Below are 12,741 nucleotides of genomic sequence, written 5' to 3'. Positions count from 1 at the left end.
GAACACATTCTCAGTCCAAGATGAGGTCCGAGAGTTGATTTTTAAATAAGTCCCTTTCAACTAAAAAAAAAAAAAAGTTTCCATTTGCTTCTTTGTCTTAATAGACACGTGACAGTCAAAAGTTCTGCTCTGAGGCGTCCCTGGTTAAGAGTTGGCCTCGGAACGCAGGGAACACCTACTTGATGCCTGGCCAGGAAGACCCCACCTGCCATAGAGTAACTGAGCCCACACGAAACTCCTGATCCCCCCATGCTGCAGAGCCGGTGCTTCACGAGAAGCGCTGCAGCGAGAGGCCTGCACACCGCAAGGAAGCGCGGCCCCTGCTCATCACAGCCAGAGACAGCCCGCGCACATGCAGCAGCAAAGACCCAGGGCAACCAAAAAGCAACTGAATGAATAAATAAAACTATAAATTAAAGGAGGATGTCCAGTCTTATTTCAAAAGGAAAAAAAAAAAAATTCTGCTCTGGGACTGTAGCTTGTTAGATTTTTGACCCTGCACTCTGAAACAACTGAAGCTCTAAGAAAATGTCACCACCTGGACTTGCCCTGATGATACCAGGAAATGTTTCTGCAAGTTCAAGAAGGGGTCACCAAAAATTATGGAAGCTGGAGAAAGAAGACCTGGAGAGGCACAGAAGGCTGAGGACCCAGAGCTGGTCAGAGGCGGCTGGGAGGAGGCAGGGCGGGAAGGGGCTGGGGCTGCGTAGGGTCAGAGGACAGAGAGCCTGCCAGAAGACAGCTGAGCACAGTTCCACGTCCTGCTCCTGTAAGCCAACCTGAGGCTGCGCGTCCTCACTCCGGGCAGCGGCTCCTACAGACTCAGACGCTCACGTCACCGGACCAAAGGGAGACGAGATCACGTGGGGAGTGACGGCGGGGCCATCTGCGCGGCCTCAGTTTCTCTTCCAGCCTGTGACACCCCCGGGAGCCCTGCCCTCGTGACAGTCACCGTGGGGCAACACAGGCCACCGAGAGGTCAAGACAAGGACGGATTCTGCCGCTCTGCAGAGAAACAAGATCCTGCTCTCCAAGGAAAGGGATATTCTCAGCAACCAGCGGCCACCCGCTGTGCCCTGTCCCGCAAGCACCACACACTGCAGCCTCCGAGAGCCCGCTACCAACCAACGTCAGGCTCAAGGGACCAGGTGACTGGACTGTCTCTGCAGAGCACGCAGACCAGGTCAGAAAATCCCAAACAGAGCCTGCCGCCTCTCTTAAGAACCAAAATAACCACTGTCTCCTATGACTGCAGCATTCAGAGAATCCAGGGTCAGCCCCTCCGTGGCCTTCCTTCCGCAGAAACGCCGGGACGGAAAAAGCACCCGGGACTTTTAATAACCCGAAGGCTGAAGAGCCTACAAGTATCTTTTAAATCAGTGAATCACTGAACAAAACTACCCCCGGCTAGAGTGGATCTCATCATGCACGCGACAGAACAGCAGCAACCATCACGACTGCCGGCTGACACCCACCAATCCCCGAGTTCGCCCCAGTCACCACGACCACTTTGCCGCTGAGGTCTCTGCCCTGGAGGATCTCCATGGCCGTGGTGCTGCCATCGTATCTCTGTCTGGTGGTCGGCTTCGTGGGATTGTCATCCACGGTGAATGCCAGTCTTGGGTCCAAGTAGGTGGTTCTTTTGTTTATGTGGCTGCAGAGGAAAGGAGAAAGCAGTGAACCCACAGCAGTGGACGGAGGCGTTTATGACCACAGGACAATCCTCCGGTGTAGGCTAGACAAACTCCATTTTTCAGGGACTAGACAGGCTCTTTCTTAACCCTGGAGAGACCTGGGGTCTGTTTGATCTATGTCCTGGGCTCCAGAAGGATTACCGTCCTGCCTAGGAAGATAGGCATCCAAGCTTTTTCTTTGGAACTGCCTGTAAAAGAGGTTGTAATGTACAATAAGCGCTGCCTTGTATCCTCAGGTCTCAAAAACACAGCAGGCTTGGGGCTCTTTAATAAAGTCACGCAAACATGGCTATAAGATCTGTCAGTCACTCTTGTCGGCATATTTCAGTTAAATCTCTTATATTCAAGGGCCTAAGCACTTTGGCCCACTCATGTGAAGAGCTGACTCATTGGAGAAGACCCTGATGCTGGGAGGGATTGGGGACACGAGGAGAAGGGGACAACAGAGGATGAGATGGCTGGATGGCATCACCGACTCGATGAACATGGGTTTGAGTAAACTCCGGGAGCTGCTGATGGACAGGGAGGCCTGGCGTGCTGAGATTCATGGGATCGCAAAGAGTCGGACACAACTGAGAGACTGAACTGAACTGAAGAAGATTCTGAGTAGGAAACTCAAAGCTACAACAATAAATATGAAAGTGGTCAACTACTAAAATTTCTAAACATTTTCATTTTAAGACTATACCTGCACATTCTAAGTTTGATTTGGAGTGGATCTAAATCTTGTAGAAACAACAATTAAATATATCGATACTGTAAACGATGTATTAAAACACACTGGTACATCCTATTCATACAGAAAGACTGGTTGCTCCCACTGAATAGGATTTCCTTTACACATTTTAAGTGTAACCTTGGGATTCGAGGTATGCCTCAACATATCTTGAAAGCTATGACAAACTCGCCAGAAAGAAAAATTTCACGACTGAAAATGTATTTGTGGGAGTTCCCTGGCGGCCCAGTGGCTAGGACCCAGGGCTTTCACTGCCCTGGCCTGGGTTTTGATCCCTGGTCTGGAAACTAAGATCCCAAAAGCCTTGCAGTGCAGCAAAAAAAAAAAAAAAAAAAATATATATATATATATATAATGTGTATGTGTGTGTAAAACTAAATAGATTAAAAATCTATACTCGTCACCCCATAAACACTAAGACCCGAGAATAACCCGACTTCCATTTGACTGTTAACCACAGTTGCCAGGTAAGCATTCTGACTCCAGCCATGCAGACGACAGAGCTCCCCAGAGACCCGGTCACCCTGGCTCACAAACATGCATCCCTCTCCCAGTCCCTCGGTAGCTCCACCCCAGTAACCAGAAATAACCTATGGTGAAGTCCTCACACCATGGAAACAAGCCTGGGCTCTTCCCACAGGGAACTGCTGCTAAGTCTATCAGCTCTCTAACAGGATCAGAGCGGGGCGATGACTGGCCAGGCAGCTGAGCGCTGGCCTGCCTTAGAGCATTTTGGGAACTGAATGAGTTAACACCACAAGTATAAGGTAATTAGAAACACACCTGGATCATGCTAGGTGCTAGACACATGGTTACTGTTGCTGTTTGTTATTGTAATTTATTCTGAAGATAATGTTACAGACAAGGATGCTCAAAACATTATAATTATGGGCACACCTTGGAGATGTTGCATAGTGGGGTCAGTTCCAGGCCAATGGAACAAAATGAATGTTGCATGCAATAAAATGAGTCATACAAATTTTGTGGTTTCCAGTGCATGTCAAAGTTACGTTTACACTACAGTCTACTAAATGTGCAATGGCATCGTGTCTAAAAAAACATACATTCCTTAATTAACAAATATTTTATTGCTAAAAAATACTAACCATCATCTGAGTCTTCAGTGAGTCATAACCTATATGCCACTGGAGGGTTTGAAATAGTGCAAAAATCACCAAAATGTGACAAAGACACTAACTGAGCAAATGTTATTGGAAAAATGGGGCCAAAAGGCACTCAGGGTAGGGTTGCCACAAATCTTCAATTTAAAAAAAGAAAAAAAGAAAAATAACATCTGTGAAGTGCAATATGACAAGGTCTGCTTGTACGGATGCCACATCACAGAAATTTAACAGCATCAATGCCCAGTAGGTAATTTGATATATTACAGTATATTTATACAAAATGATACAATATACAATACAAGAAAATAAACATCATTTTCTTGAAAACTTTCTAAGGATATGAGAAAATGCTCACAAGAATTATGTGCCAAAAACAGTTAACCAAACAGTTCACCCAATACATTATTTTTTAAGTATATATACAGAAAACATTGAAGAAAAAAATTCAAAAATTGTTAACAGTAGTTACTCTTGCTGGTAAGATTACAATTACATACTACATAATATTTTTCTACAATGTATACACTTATTATAAAAGCAAGAAGGCCAAGAATAGTTTCTTTGTAGACACTTACTCGACAAAAAACACTTGTCCATTCTCATCGGTTTCTTGTTCCCATCCGTAGGGCAAATCTGAAAAACAGGGAGACAGGTCTGCCTGGGGGAAGGGTGGGATGAACTGAAGCCCCGCCCTTTCAGCCACAGTCCCAGTCTCCCACCGGACCAGCAGGTCGCAGGTTCCAACTACGGCAGGTACTGAAGGCCTGTTACCCCAACCAGACTCCACATTTCTGTCTCTTGCTTGGAAAGTAAGACTATTTCATTCTTTTTAGTTTTATTGATGTATGCTTGAGTGACAATATTGTGTTAATTTCTACTGTACAGCAGAGTGACTTAAGTTTTATATATATATATATTCTTTTTCCTATTCTTTTCCATTGTGGTTTAATCACAGGATACTGAATACAGTTCCCTATGCTGCACAGTAGGACCTTCTTTTTCATCTATCTTATACACGGTAATGTGTATCTCTTCCTCTCAAGCTTCCCTGTGGAAGTCACAAGCCTCTTCTCCATGTCTGTGAGCCTGTTTGTTTCACAGTCCTGTTCATGTGTCGTGTTTCAGATTCCACATTTAAATCATATCACATGGTATTTGCCTCTTTCTGACTTCTTTCCTTAGCATGACAAACCCTAGGTCCACCATACTGTTGCAAATGACATTTCACTCTGTTTATGGCTGAACAGGATTCTGCTGTACACACACACCTCTGTCCATTCATCTGCTGAGGAACATGCAGGTTGCTTCCATGTTTTGACTGTCATGAATGCTGCTACAGTGAGCACAGGGGTGCATGTATCTTTTCAAAACAGAGTATTATATGGGTATATGCTCAGGACTGGGACCGCTAGGTCACATGGTAACTCTATTTTTAAGACTATTTCATTCTTCATCATTCTTCAACACTCCCTTCAGCTCCTGCTTTTCACGAAATCCTTACTGGTTGCTCTAATCAACGTGAATTCTCCCTTGAATGAATTCCCAGAATGTATCTACACTACAGGAGGCAGCCAGTACCATTTGTATGCTGACTTGTGATGACTCCTATTACAGAGCAGTTTCATTTTTTCTTCCGCGGGTACATGCTGTCTTTTCAAACAGACCCTCAACCTCCTAAAGGCAGGGACCTTCTTACGTTTCCACTCCATGGATGACACACATACTCAGAAACACCTACAAGTCACCACAAGCTTCGTGGGATTCCATGAAACACTGGTAAGTTTAATTCCTGGGTAGGAACCAATAACATTTTCACAAACAGTGCAACCACGGAAAGACCTAATGAACTGTGAGTTCAAGAGCCCTGTTATTTTAACACTTTATTTTTAAGGCCAGTAAGAAATCAGCACTCCACTCAAAACTCTCATCACTTCCTTCTACCGAATCCTACAAGCTCCCGAGAGGGAAAGTCCAGTTCCTCAGCAGACCCTCTGCCTGTGACAGTGTTCCCATGTGAACCATGCCTAACATACAAGGTTCTCTGCTTTATGACAACAACATACAAACCTCCTGCAATTCGCTTTCTTTTCCCAGTCTTTGGATGTTCCCACTGGGTCTTCTCCTCAGTGTGACTGTTTAAAAAAAAATCCAGAGAACAATAAGAAAAGTTACACTTCTAAAATTCCAAAATACACTTCTAAAATTAATCCATGGCATTAGACTTTTCTCTCCCCAACATAATTCTCTCTCAAGAGTAGTCAAGTTAGACGTTCACAAAGAAATATTCAGAATGTAACATAGCTATTTGCAACAGGTCAAATTCTCTAGGCTGCAAGCAGCAGCAGTCTGGTAAAAGCCTGCATTTATGAACCCGTGGTGAAGACAGAGGAAGAAGATGGGACCGGACCCCGGTTGTGGGTCAACTCTAGAAATCTTGCTGAATATCTCAAAATATCTAGAGAGGTATTCTGCTTTGTACTTGTTTCAGTTTTAATCCAGGATAGATTGAAAATTTTCAGTCTAGTTTATAATGCTGACATGTAGATATAATTTAGATACAACCTTAATCTTAGTGGTTTCCCTGGTGGCTCAGACAGTCAAGAATCTTCCTACAATGCAGGAGACCCAAGTCAACCCCTGGGCTGGGAAGACCCCCTGGAGAAGGGAAAGGCTACCCACTCCAGTATTCTTGCCCTAACCCTGGTGGGCTATAGTCCATGGGGTCACGAATCTTCTTCAATGTTTATTCTGTCCCTAGATTTAACTTCAAAGTGTCTTTTAAGTGCTGATTCCTAATTTCATCCAAGAGGAAATTAAGAAGTGGCAAGATAGCCCCAAAGGTCAAGTTACTTAGCTCTGGAGCCTCAACCTCCTCATTGGCAAAATGGAAATAATCTCAGTACTGATCTCAGGACAATGTTATGAGGATACTGTACAAAAAGGGTTGGACACGGTACCTGACATATAAAAAGCCCTCAAAAGGTCTACTATTTTGAACAAATCAAATATACAAGCTGGTCTGACTCCCATGCCAAACTAGCCTTTCATCTCAGGAGAGCATATACAGTTATCATTCAAATTCAAACCACAAGCCAATAACAGACTAGAGACACCTGTCAACAGGTGACCTAGTGTCAAGAAAAACATAAAATTACTTAATGCCAGAAAAAGCTGCATGCTGCAAGAAGCATTCCAAGTTCACATGCTCAGGCCAAAGTAGAAAATAACACTAAATCACTGACAACCAGATGACAGAACAGTTCTCCTGGAGTCATTATTTTAAAGAGAATAAATACAGAGAGCAAGTAAATGCTCCTGGAAGACGCTGACGTCAAAAGCAGGGTCTTTCTAGGAACTGCCGGCTTCTAGTGTTTTGCAAACTCTCAGTGGCCAGCGCAGGGACACTGTGGACTTTGAATTCAGAGGGCCACACACCCGAGTTCCCGCACTGCATACATCCAGTGAGCCAGTCTCCCCAGCAGCACAGGGAAGCTGAGAGACTGGACCCGGGACAGCGACTGGTGATGGGTCAGATCCCTGCACAGAGGGCATGGGCAGTCCTGCTAGGAGAGAGGAAGCCCCGACTCCCTAGGAAGGGTAACCCCGCTCCCGCCCCGGCTCTCCTGAACGGGGGGACCACGCTCTGCAGCAGGGACCATCCTCGGCACTAGAGGGTGATGAACGGCATCCCTGGTCTCTACCCACCAGACGCCAACACAGCTGTGGCAACGGCAAGGCTCTGCAGACACTGCCTCATCTCCCACAGACTCAGGGTCCCAGTCCTGACGCCCACATTTCCTGGTCCTCCCGCTCACCAACCTCGTGCCCTTGGAGAAGTTACTAAACCTCCCTGAGCCTCAGTTTTCCCATCAGTACAAAGAGAGTAATAACAGCCCCACTTCCTGGGGTCAGAGAAGCCTCAGTCAGTCTACATGTGTGAAGAACTAAGAACTGTGCCTTTGACAGAAAAGGATTATTTTGAAATAAATTTCATATAAAAGTTAATTAAAAGCTGTTCCCTTTCCACTGTAACCTAAAATGACTTTTTAATGAACAGAAGATTACAACATGTCCCCACTGTTATCTTATTCTCCTTCAAAAAGATGTCCTCTTTTATTTTTCTTTTCATTCAGCAAGCTTTCTCTTTTTTTTTGTCATTTAAAGAGATAATTAACACTGATCTTAATGTAAAACAAAGGGATCAAAATTAAATTCACACCACATTACATGGCTATCACTTTCAAGTATGCTCTTCTAAGGTTTTGGGGTTTTTTTGAAGCTCAACAGGGAGACCCAGAGCCTCCTGCAGACAGGGACCCACCTCCCACTGGGCAGGCCGGCCATCCTTCTTCAGGAGCAAAGGGGGACGGGGCGAAGGCCCCAAAGACCCCGGTGACTGCGCCAGGGCCCCCAGCACAGAGCCCCCACCCCCGGTTAAGGCAGAGGGACTGCCCTGGACGGTGTCAGGGCAGCGAGCAACGCCCCCAGCTCACTCTGGTGACCAGGCTGCCCTCCGCCACAATACTGGCCCTCCCTGGGGGCATGTGAGCCTTTGAGGTCTGCTAGTGGGGAGGCCGAGGGGCTGACAGATCCCACACGGGAAAGAAGGAGCAAGGCTGCTAGGGGCTTTCCCACGAGACCCCAGAGATCAGGCTGGGAGCTGCGGCCTCAGTCCTTGGCTGGGGTGGGGGGCAGCCCACAGCAGTGGGAGGAAGGCCTTGGGCAAAGGGAAGGACTCTGAGGGCAACCTTCTGAGAGACCGGCCAGGTTCCCCAAACCCCGAGGGACAAGTGACTCTCCAGAATTGGGAGTGAACAAAGGCTCGGGATGCTTGCAGGTCGGCAGAGCCCAGGGGGACTGCTGGGAATGCAGGGCCGGGGTCATTCTGGGCATCCTTCACCTCGAGCAAAGACCAGAGGGCTGGGAGGAGAGGAGAGCATCTGGAGAGAGGCACCCACCACCCCAGCTGGGAGCCTGCCAAGCTCTATCACCCCAGTCAGTGTCAACAGGGCCAACTACCACTGGGGGGCCCTGGGGTGTCTTCCAGGGACCACACAGGCACCACGGAGTCCCCCAACCCGTGGGCTCCTGGAAGCCCTCAGTGGAGCCGGCGGGAGCCTGCAGGCCTTACTGAGCGAAGGAGGTGGACACCTTCCAGGAAGGTAGCGGAGGGAGAGGTCACCCGGCAGAAGGCGAGGCGCAGGGGGTGAGAGGCAGATGGGCAGGCAAGCAGGGGTCCCCACATGGAGGGAAGAGGCTGCAAGTAGCAGACATTTTTTCTCTCTCCCTTAAGCGGCAGGAGGAAACCAACTACAAGTGTCAGATTTTTTTCTCTTAAAATTCTGTGTTGCCACATCACCACCTGGTTCCACCTGAACTTAACTTTTCTCAAACCTTGAGCTCACCAATGTGTTTTTCTTACGAAATGTCTTTCTTAAGCTAAGTTAATGAAACTATGTATTTGATTCGGAATTTGCCTTTCTTCAAAATGGTTCCACCTAAGACTTTTTTTTCTTTTCTCAAACCTTGGGCTGATAATAGTTCAACAAACCAGTATTCATATCAATTGTTTTATGGCTGGGGGATGAACACCTCATGCCATCCTATCTCAAAAATGCATATTGTGGAAGAGGGGCCTGGTGAAACTCCTTCAGCCTTGAGGTGTCTCCCTTATCTGATTGGTGATAGTTTAGTCGCTAAGTCGTATCCAACTCTTGTGACCCCATGAACTATAGCCCAACAAGCTATTCTGTCCATGAGATTCTCCAGGCAAGAATACTGGAGTAGGTTGCCATGCCCTCCTCCAGGGGATCTTCCCAACCCAGGAATCGGACCCAGGTCTCCTACACTGTAGGCAGATGATTTACTGACTGAGCTACTTACCTGATTAATAGCTTCTAACAGACATAAAATATCCGGCTAAAGACTAGCAGGGGGGCACTCTTTCTGCCCCCTTCTGATGTCTATGTCAGAAGCTTTCTCTGTCTCTTTTATACTTTAATAAAACTTTATCACACAAAAGCTCTGAGTTATCAAGCCACATCACTGGCCCCAGATTGAATTCTTCTCCTCCAAAGGCCAAGAATCCTGGCATCTTTCACGGCTCAGCAACAACCTTTCAGGGAGACAGCAGAGTGACCACAGCCACAGGAGCCTCCGGACCGAGCATGAGGCCCCAGGTGAAACCTGAAAGGGAGCTCTGGGGACAGAGGCCAGAACAGGGACAGGCCCAACCCAGAGCAGGGGAGGCCCCGGAAGCCAGGAGGCAGGCCCTGTGCATCTTCACAGCCCCGGGGCCCAGAAGGCCACCCGCCCAGGGAGGCCCAGAAGACCTTTGCTTGATGAGCTCATTTCCTTACTCCCTGTGGACTGATCTTACACCTCCGTGATGCTAAGCATGGGGGACGGAGGGGAACGAGGAACGGTCCCTGCCTTCACGACGCTGACAGTCTGGGCAGGGACAGACAGCAGGCATGGCCGAGTGGAGCACAGAGAACTACAGATAGGGGTGCACGAGATGCTGGGAGGAGAAGGCAGGGCCCGTGCACGGGGACGCCCTCGTGGGCAGAGACACTGAAGATCAGCTCCGAGGTATCAAAGAGCCCTTCAGGCAGAGGCCACAGCAACAGCCAATGCCCATCCAGGAGCCGCCCGGAGTCCCTGGCTCCCTCCGGTCCTTCAGAGCAGAAATCATCCTTCTAAAGACACACAGCCGAGCTCACTGCCTGGCCACAAGGCTTCAGTGGACCCTGGGGTCCTGACCATGGAGCCCAGCTCCTCTGAGGCACAGCAGGGCCCTTCCTCCTCACCGGGGTTCAGGTTCCTGCAGCACCACGGCACAGTCCGGGCCTCGGTCTCTTCTACCTGAGCTGCCCCTAGACCCGCCCACTTCTACCTATGCCCTAAGGCAGGGCTCAGGGGCCAACTACCCCAGGCACCTTACCACCTGCCCGCACAGGTCATGCTGGGCACACCGCCACTCATCACACACACTGTGTGAGGACCACCTTTTTTATTTTTTGGCCATAACAGGCATCTTGCAGATGTCAGTCCTAACCACTGGACCACCAAGTGTAAGTCCCATCAAGCGGTCTTATTTATCTCAGTAAAACCAGCTCTCAGCAAAGGGCCTGGCGCAGGATACCTTCCCAACGTGTCTTCAAAGAATTAAGCAAAGTGTTTTCCTCCTGCTTTTCTTTCTAGAAAGCCACCAAAGGCAGCCAGTGTGGCTCACAACCTAGGGCAGATCAGATTCACCTGGGAAAGATTTCACAAACTACCAGTAGGGACGGGAGGCGGAGCAAGCAAATGAAGGGAGAAGAATCACCTGCTGGTGGAAGCCGGGAGCAGAGCCCAGTCAGTTTCCCAAGAGTAGAAAATCACTGATTTACTTCCGTGTTTCTCAAAACCATAACCTGCCTTAGCTTGGAAGCTTAAAAAATAGAGACAGTCCCTATGTGGGGTGTCTGCTGAGACCCCAAATCTACAGTTATGACGGTCCTCAAGTGATTCTAGGGTCAGGCCGAGATGGTGCTGTCAGCTGCCAAGCGTGGGACCCGGCAGAGTTTGATCAGGCCTCAAATAAAACTCTTCAACCAACCTCTTAACAGATGAGTAACCCGTGAGAGTTATTTCCACGGCCCAAGGGCACACAGTAAGAGGCGGGAGAGAGGGCCTCCTGGGGCTTTCAAAACTTTCCCGAGAACTGCAGTAAAGCTGTATTAGCTACATTTTATATACAGCCATATACACGCACGCACGCACACACACACACACACACACCCCCACTAGGACGTTTGTCGCAAATACACACTCCCAGGTGGCCCTTCTAGACCCCTGAGAAGGAGCAGAGCGCGCTCATTTTTCCTGATGTTGGGGAAAGGAGATGCAAGCGAATGCATCCCCGCACCGCAGGGCACTGCCGCCTCCTGGGCAGCAGAGGGCGTGTCTGGGCGCCGCCAGGTGACCCCACGCTGGACAGCAGGGCCAGAAAGCAGGATGGGGCCCGTCCTCAGGAGGCCAGCAGCCCTCACTGCGCAGGCCTTCCCCGCGCGGGCAGGGGTCCGGAGGCAGCGTGCGTCCCGGGGCACGGAGTGGTCAGGGTCCTCCGCGCGACCCGGACGGCCACCTTACTTGGCATAGTAAACCCAGCCGTCCTTGGTGGTCCTCTGCTCCCAGCCCGGGGGCAGCTCGTCTTCGCTGTCGGTGTCATCCAGGCCCGCGTAGCGCAGGGCTGCCATGGCTGTGGGGGAAGCGGTCGCTTGCCCGCCGGCCGCCGGGTCTCCGCGCCCAGGAACTCACTCCGGCTTCAACCGCGCGCCGCGCGCCCGCACGCTCGCGCCTGCGCACCGCGCCGCCCGGGGCCTCTCGGCCGCCCGAGCCGCTGAATCCGGGGCCCGCACTTTCGCAGCTGCCGGAGCAAAGGAGGGCGGGGCCTCAGGTTAACGCAGTGGGAAGAGCGGAGCGACGCGCACGGCCGCTCGGCTGAAAGTAAAAGCCGGCGAGCGCCCCGTTGCTCCGGAGGCGGGGTCGAGCGCCTAACCCCGCCCCGCCCCGGCCGGGGGCGGGAGCATCCAATCTCGAGTCAGGGCTCCGCCCCCGTTGCTGGGCGACCCGTAATCACTTCCGCGTGGTTCTGGCCTATCCCGCAGGCGCTCCCGCCACTGTGCATCCTGGGAAATGTAGTCCGCGACCTGGCCGGACTAGCACACCGCGCGGGAAAGGGAGGAGGCAGATGATACTGGCTTTCTAAGGCTATGTCGCCTGTCTGGTGTTAACGGCAGGAAGTGAAGGGTCTTGCTCAGAAACCTTCCAGAGCTTTCCCAGCCTGAGTCACAGATTTTGTTATGCGTGTAAACTCAACGCTATACCACGCTATAAAAAAGCAAATTCCCACGCACCTGTTGATGCCCCAGTCCTGGAGAAGTTTCTTCCAGTTCCAGCATGGTTCTGTTGTTACAAATGCCTGCCGTTTATAGACTTTTCCAGAACATTCCCTGCTTAGAACTTGCTCCTAAGCTGAACATTACAGGAAAATCTGACTGTGATTTCTCTGGCCCTAGTTTACAGAAGAATACAAGACTCCACTTGTTTTAAAGTGAGGAAAATGGGGAGAAGAGAGTTTTATTTTTTATCTTCAAATCCTTTTATCAGGACTTTTATCTTCAAATCTTGGAACTGATGTTGC

The 12,741-nt window shown here is 49.5% G+C and overlaps 1 protein-coding gene across 6 annotated transcripts in view; it reads right to left on the bottom strand.

Moving 5' to 3' along the window:
* The window catches only part of WWOX (WW domain containing oxidoreductase), an 883,821-nt gene extending 871,833 nt beyond the window's left edge, over positions 1 to 11,988 (bottom strand). For 3 of the 6 annotated variants that reach the window (XM_065925069.1, XM_065925070.1, XM_065925071.1), the window contains exons 1-4: positions 11,688 to 11,986; positions 5,622 to 5,686; positions 4,130 to 4,187; positions 1,476 to 1,654 (exon numbers count right to left, since the gene is read on the bottom strand). In XM_065925069.1, the coding sequence (XP_065781141.1) occupies positions 1,476 to 1,654; positions 4,130 to 4,187; positions 5,622 to 5,686; positions 11,688 to 11,794 (409 nt within the window). In that variant the 5' untranslated portion in view covers positions 11,795 to 11,986. Of the gene's footprint in view, positions 1 to 1,475; positions 1,655 to 4,129; positions 4,188 to 5,621; positions 5,687 to 11,687 lie in introns of all 6 variants that reach the window. The other 3 variants (XM_065925072.1, XM_065925068.1, XM_065925067.1) reach the window with 2 other exon arrangements.
* Between the last annotated feature and the right edge of the window lie 753 nt (positions 11,989 to 12,741).

The sequence above is a fragment of the Muntiacus reevesi genome, chromosome 2 (genome assembly GCF_963930625.1).
Source record: "Muntiacus reevesi chromosome 2, mMunRee1.1, whole genome shotgun sequence".
In the NCBI taxonomy this organism is placed as follows: Eukaryota; Metazoa; Chordata; class Mammalia; order Artiodactyla; family Cervidae; genus Muntiacus; species Muntiacus reevesi.
The sequence above is the reverse complement of the archived record's forward strand: the minus strand, read 5'-3'. Positions and strand labels throughout refer to the sequence as shown.